Here is a 7,407-nt window from a genome sequence, read left to right as displayed (position 1 = left end):
CCCCGCTTCATACCTCAATACTCAGCGCTGGAGATGTTCATTTGTAGAGATCCAGATGTATCTTCCTGTGTCTCAGGCTGCTTCCATGGTTGTTTAGGCTGGTCTGGTACCTATCCAGCTCGACTCAGGGGACCGGCTGAAAAAGGGGTCCCCTACTCCTCCGCCATCTTAACTCCGGCTCTCTTTTTTTTTTTTCTTAATGAGGCTGGCTAAAGTTTGTCAATTTTGTTCATTTATTTTTATTTTTTTTAAAGATTTTATTTATTTATGTGACAGAGAGACAGCCAGTGAGAGAGGGAACACAAGCAGGGGGAGTGGGAGAGGAAGAAGCAGGCTCATAGCGGAGGAGCCTGATGTGGGGCTCGATCCCAGAACGCCGGGATCGCGCCCTGAGCCGAAGGCAGGCGCTTAACCGCTGTGTCACCCAGGCGCCCCAATTTTGTTCTTTTAAAAACAATTTTTGGTTTCATCGATACACTCATACACATATATACACACGTATACACACACATACACGTATACACACACATACACGTATACACACACACGTATATACACACATATACACATATATATATTAGTCTCTATATCATTTATTTCTGCTCTGATCTTTTTTATTTCCTTTCTACTCATGTTGGCTTTGTTTATTCTTTTTCTAGTTTCTTTAGGTTATCTTTTGTATTTGAGCTTTTCTTCTTTCTTTCTTTTTTTTTTTTTAAGATTTTATTTATTCGACAGAGATAGAGATAGCCATCAAGAGAGGGAACACGAGCAGGGGGAGTGGGAGAGGAAGAAGCAGGCTCATAGCGGAGGATCCTGATGTGGGGCTCAATCCCATAACGCTGGGATCACGCCCTGAGCCGAAGGCAGACGCTTAACCGCTGTGCCACCCAGGCGCCCCTGAGCTTTTCTTATTTCTTGAGATTGATTTCTATTGCTATTTATTTTCCTCTTAGTACTGCTTTTGCTGTGCCCCTAAGATTCTTGATTGTTGTTTTATCCTCACTCGTTTTTATTCCTTTCTCTTTTTGCTCTCTGATTAGATGAATTTCACTGTCCTGTATTTGAGTTCACTGAATGTTTCTTCCACTTGGGTGATGGGGTTCCAAAGGTACAAATTTCTAGTTATAAAATAGTTTATGGGTTGTAATATACAACATGGTGACTACAGTTAATAATACAGTATTGCATTTACAGAAGTTGCTAGAAAAAGTCCTTATCACAAGAAAAAACTCTAAGTATGGTGACAGATGTTAATTAGACTTACTGTGGTGATCATTTTGTAATATATGCAAATATCAAATCATTATGTTATACACTTGAAACTAATGTATGTCAATTCTATCTTAATAAAATTTTTAAAGGATTAACAGGGAGAAAAGTCATTCTGATGATGTGCTCTACTTTCAATTTAGAAACTCTTGTAAACAAAATTTAGGCAGATTCTAATTTAGCTACTTCTTTCTGCCCTACCAAATAGTGACTAGTAACTGGCCTTTCCATTGAAATTCTCATTGTTCTGGCATTTTCTTTCCATTTTCTCTATATCCTTTCATTAAATGTTACCTGGATCTCCCCCCCCCATCTCTACACTCTCATGTCTCTCTCTCTTTGCAAATTTATTCAACAGTTACCAGAATGGTAGAAAAATTGGGAAAGAAGCAAGGCTAATTTAGTCATCATTGCAACTTCTCTCTTCTTCCTATTTCCAGTAAATATGCACATGCATATGCACACACACACACACACACACACACACACACACACAAACACTACCCCCCCCGCCCCTGCCCAGAGGCTGGCTTACACTGTGGTAACTCAAAGCTGTTGCTTCAGGTTCTGTCACCTCTCCTCAGGAAAGAGCATGATTTCATGTTGCCTGACTTTATTTTTCATATATTTTTTCCCTTGGCAGAAATAACAATGCTCCAATGCCCTCTTCGGTGTCCTCTGGCCACAATATCAATAGGTGAGTTGATTTTTCTGTCATCTGAGTGGGAAAACCACTTGGGAACATCAGTGGCAATATAGCTTGTTCAGATAGCCTGTCAGCTTCTATATGTAACTTTTTTTCTGTTTTGGATCTAGATGGAAAAAGAAGGAACAGATCAAAGAGGGAGAACATTTACTATGGGTCTGTTCATGAGATTTAGGGACTGCCAGTCAAAATGCTTGGGAAACTATCGGAGTGTCTGTGTATGACATTCTACTTGCGTGGCCCAAGGGAGAAGAGAATGGCCCAAGGGAGGAGAAAATACTACTTGGAAGCAAAAAGGCAGTAGTGGCGGACAGGAAGCAGAGGAGCCCTCGGCAGAAAATAAAGGAGCTAATAGACCCAAGATCTTTCCATGACCCTCCAGACCTCTGCCACCATGTGAGGCTAGTTGCCATAAACCCAAACCCACCATTATATTGGATGGAGTCCCATCCCCAGGGCTGAAGTTAGTTGCCCATATATGAGGAGCAAGGAAAACATCCATGAAGCAGGAAGAGTAAAGAGGTGGTAGAGGGACTTGGAATCAGAAAATTTAGGTGGGGTAAGAAGGACAGGAACCTACAAACTGTAGTTGAATTTGAAATAAATGCAAGTGCAAAAGCAGATACACATTGGGGTTGGGTTCAGTAGTCAGGAAATGTTTTAAAATCTTGATCCATTAAGGATTCTTTTACAGGTCTAAGAATTTTATTTCTGCCATATAAAGCTGCATTTCTAGGGGAAAAGGAAATACTTCTTTCCAAAAAGCCAAATTACATGAGAATTTTTTTAGCGTTCAACCACATTATCAGTTGTAGATAAATTTGAATGAAAAAAGTATGTAAGACGTCACATGGTGTTTGATCAGATACATCTTACCCTTTAGTTCTGATAATCGGAATGAATTGACATCAGTAGCTGATAAGGAAGTCACCAATGAAAGGTGAGATAAACAAATGTAAAGATACACCAGAGATAGTCAATGCAGAGTTTCTTGGACATGCTGAAGTGTTGGCAGTGTCATCTACGTAACATATTTTTTATCTAGTTGGATAGAAGAGGAAGAGGTCTTCCTATTTCAGTCACCAGTAGCCAAAACTCTCAGAAAACTATCAGATTGTTGCAGGAGATTCTGTTAGAATGGGCTGTATTAGTTTACTGGGGCGGCTCTAACTAAATATCACAACAGTGGCTTAAACAACAAATTTATTGTCTCACTCTTAGAGGCTGGAAGTTGATAACAGGGTGTCAGTAGGGTTGTTTCCTTCTGAGGGCTGTGAGCAAGAATCTATTCCATGCCTCTCTCCTAGCTTCTGGTGATTGCTGTCAATCTTTGCTGTTCCATGGTATGTAGAATCATCGCTCCAATCTCTACCTTAATCTCTACATGGGTGAAGTATGTGTGTCTGTGTCTAAATTTTTGCCTTTGTAAAAGGACACCAGTCCTACCGGATTAGGAGCCCACTCTAAACCAGTAGGACTATGTCTTAATTACACGTACAGCACCCCTATTTCCAGTAAGGTCACATTCTGAGTTATAGGGGATAGGATTTTAACATATCCATTTTGGTGGGATAATATTCAACTTATAATATGTGACAAGTGAGATGAGATTCCTATTTGGAGCCAGGAGAATAATGGCCTTAGTAGGAAAGGCCTTAGTAGGAAATAATGGCGCTAATAGACACTGAGTCTGCCCCATACCCTCCAGAGCTCTGCCACCATGTGAGACAGCCTTCAAACTCAAACCCACTATCATAGTGGATAGAGCCACTGCTTCAGACCTGCAGGGCTTGACCCTGTCTGAGGGGCAGGAAAGATGACCACGATGGGGGAAAGTAAGGAGGTGATGGAAGGACTTGAGAATCAGGAATTTAGATGGGTAAGAGATGTGATTATACACTGAAATGAAAGTGAAATAAATGCCACCACAAAAAGCTCTTAAATATTGGGATTAGGGACAGGTAAAGAACATTATTTAAACCTGGATGCTTACTATTTGCACAGTCCTAAGATATTAATTACCACCATATGAAATCTTATTCCTTTTAAAGAATTTTTAATCCCTGTATAATCAACATACAACATATTAGTTTCAGGTGTACAATAGTGATTCAACAATTCTATACATTACTCAGTGCTCATCCTGATAAATGTACTCTTTTCATCTCTTTCACCCATTCCCCTCCCCCCCACCTCCCCTCTGGTAACCTAGTTAAGAGTCTGGGGGTTTTTTTGTTGTTTAACTTTTTGGGGAACCTCCATACTGTTTTCCACTGTGGTTGCACCAGTTTGCATTTCCACCAACCATGCAAGAGGGTCACCTTTCTCCACATCTTCACCAACATTTGTTATTTTCTGAATTGTTAACTTTAACTGTTGTGACTGGTATGAGGTGGTATCTCATTTTGGTTTTGATTTGTATTCCCCTGATGGCAAGTGACGTTGAGTGTTTTTTTTTTTTTCATGTCCATCGACAAACGAATGGATAAAGAAGATGTAGTGTATATATAATGGAATATTACTCAGCCATCAAAAAATGAAATCTTACTATTTACAATGACATTGATGGAACTAGAGGGTAGTATGCTAAGTGAAATAAGTCAATCAGAGAAAGACGATTATGATTTCATTCATGTGGAATTTAAGAAACAAAACGGAGGATCTAGGAGAAGGGAGGGGGAAAAATAAGATGAAATCAGAGAGGGAGACAAATCATAAGAGACTCTTAACTGTAGGGAAGAAACTGAAGGTTGCTTGAGGGGAGGTGGGTGGGGGGATGGGGTAACTGGGTGATGGGCATTAAGGAGGAAACATGATATAATGAGCACTGGGTGTTATATGCAACTGATGAATCACTGAAATCGACCTAATATTAACTGAATTTAAATAAAATTTTTAAGTTTGGGGTTTTTTTGGTCTGGTTTTTTTTTCTTAAATTCTACATATGAGTGAAATCATATGGTATTTGTCTTTCTCTGACTTATTTCACTTAGCATTATACTCTCTAGATCCATCCATGTTGTCGAAAATGGCAAGATTTCACTATTTTCTATAACTGAGTAACATACATTTGTGTGAGCGTGTGTGTATGTGTGTATACATATATGCATACATACCACATCTTTATCCATTCATCTCCCAATGGACACTTGGTTTTGGCCATTCTGAGAGGTATGAGGTGATATCTCATTGTAGTTTTGGTTTGCTTTTCCCTGATGATGAGTGATGTTGAGCATCTTTTCATGTGCCTCTTGGCCATCTGGATGTCTTCTTTGGAGAAATGTCTGTTCATGGCGTCTGCCCATTTTTAAGTTAGATTGTTTGGTTTTTTGGTGTTGAGTTGTATAAGTTCTTTACATATTTTGGATATTAACCCTTTATCGGTATGTCACTTGCAAATATCTTCTCCTGTTCAGTAGGTTGTCTTAGTTTTGTTGGTTGTTCCCTTTGCTGTGCAGAAGCTTTTTATTTTGATGTAGTCCCAAAAGTTTATTTTTGCTTTTGTTTCCCTTGCCTCAGGAGACCTATCTAGAAAGATTTTACTATAAACAATGTCAAAAATTACTGCCTGTGCTCTTTTTATGGTTTCAGGTCTCACCTTTAGGTCCTTTATCCGTTTGAGTTTTTTTGTGTGTATGGAGTAAGAAAGTGATCCAGTTTCATTTTTTTGCAGGTAACCGTCAAGTTTTCCAAACACCATTTCTTTGAAGAGATGGTCTTTTTCTCATTCCGTATTCTTGCCTCCTTGTTGAAGATTAATTTGACTATATAATCATGGGCTTATTTCTGGCCTGTTTTGTTCCACTGATCTATATATCTGTTTTTATGCCAGTACTTACTGTCTTGATTACTATAACTTTGTAGTATATCTTGAAATCTGGGATTGTGATACCTCCAGTTTTATTCTTTTTCAAGATTGCTTTGGCTATTTGGGGGTATTTTGTGGTTTCACATGAATTTTAGGATTCTTTGTTCTAGTTCTGTGAAAAATACTGATAACTTCATAGGAATTGCATTGAATCTGTAGGTTGCTTTGGGTAGTATAGACATTTTAACAATATTCTCCCAATCCCTGCTGGGGATTTTTCCATTTTGTTTGTGTCCTCTTCCATTTCTTTTATCAGCGTTTTATAGTTTTCAGAATATAGGTCTTCTGTCTCCTTAGTTAAGTTTACTTCTCGGTATTTTTTTTTGGTGCTATTGCTGTTTTCTTAACTTTTTTGCCTCTTCGTTATTCGTGTACACAAACGCAATGGAGTTTGGTATATTGATTTTGTGTCCTGCAACCTTACTGAATTCATTTATCAATTTTTTTAGTTTCTTGTTGGAAAATTTCAGGGCTTCTATATATGTCATGTCAGCTGCAAATAGTGACAGTTTAACTTCTTATGAACTTGGATGCTTTTTTTTCTTGTCTAATTGCAGTGACTAGGACTTCCAGTACTATGTTGAATAAAAGTGGTGAGAGTGGACTTCATTGTCTTGTTCTTGATCTTAGGGGAAAAGCTCTTAGTTTTTTACCGTTGAGTATGATGTTGGCTGTGGGTTTTTCATAGATGGTCTCTATTATATTGAAGTATGTTCCCTCTAAACCAACTTTGTTGAATGTTTTTATCACGAATGGATGTTTTACTTTGTCAAATGCTTTTTCTGTATCTGTGGAAATAATCATACGGTTTTTATTCTCTTATATAACACATTGATTTGCAAATATTGAACTTTTTTGCAGACCTAGAATAAAAGTTGCTCAGGATGAATGTATTGTTGCATTCAGTTTGCTAATATTTTGTTGAGGATTTTTGCATCTGTGTTCATCAGAGATATTGGCCTGTAGTTCTTTTTTTGTAGTGTCTTTATCTGGTTTTGGTATCAGGATAAGTTTGGCCTCCTAAAATGAATTTGAAAGGTTTTCTTCCTCTATTTTTTTTTTGGAATAGTTTGAGGAGAATAGTTATTAATTCTTTTAATGTTTGATTGGAGTCAACTGTGAAGATATATGGTCCTGGACCTTTGTTGAAAGATTTTGATTACTGAGTCAATTTCATTGCTGATAATTAGTCTACTCAAATTTTCTATTTCTTTCTGATTCAGTTTTCAAAGATTATATGTTTTAAGAATATATCCAGTTCTTCTGGGTTGTCCAATTTGTTGGCATATAATTTTTAATAATCTCTTATAATCCTTTGTATTTCGTGGTGTTGGTTGTTATTTCATTCTTTATTTCTGATTTTGAGTCCTGTCTTTGTCTTTCTGTCTTTCTTTCCTTTCTTGAGTTGGGCTAAAGGTTTATCGATTTTGTTGATCTTTAAAACAAAACAAAACAGCTCCAGGTTTCATTGATCTGTTTCATTGTTTTTTAGTTTGTTTTGTTTATTTCTGTTCTAATCTTTATTTTCTTCCTTCTACTAGTTTGGGGTTGTGTTCTTTTT

At 37.7% G+C, this 7,407-nt stretch overlaps 1 protein-coding gene across 1 annotated transcript in view; it reads left to right on the top strand.

The window, feature by feature from the left end:
* LOC103677640 (phosphatidylinositol 3,4,5-trisphosphate 3-phosphatase TPTE2-like) overlaps positions 1–7,407 on the top strand; it is a 149,853-nt gene that overhangs the window by 3,477 nt on the left and 138,969 nt on the right. The window contains exons 2-4 of the mRNA XM_008706900.2: positions 1,044–1,111; positions 1,916–1,969; positions 2,862–2,918. Coding sequence (XP_008705122.2) covers positions 1,044–1,111; positions 1,916–1,969; positions 2,862–2,918 — 179 coding nt within the window. The remainder of the gene's footprint in view (positions 1–1,043; positions 1,112–1,915; positions 1,970–2,861; positions 2,919–7,407) is intronic.

Source organism: Ursus maritimus, unplaced genomic scaffold (genome assembly GCF_017311325.1).
Source record: "Ursus maritimus isolate PB19 unplaced genomic scaffold, ASM1731132v1 scaffold_10, whole genome shotgun sequence".
In the NCBI taxonomy this organism is placed as follows: domain Eukaryota; kingdom Metazoa; phylum Chordata; class Mammalia; order Carnivora; family Ursidae; genus Ursus; species Ursus maritimus.
Note: the sequence above shows the minus strand (reverse complement) of the source record. Positions and strands in the feature narration are given on the sequence as shown.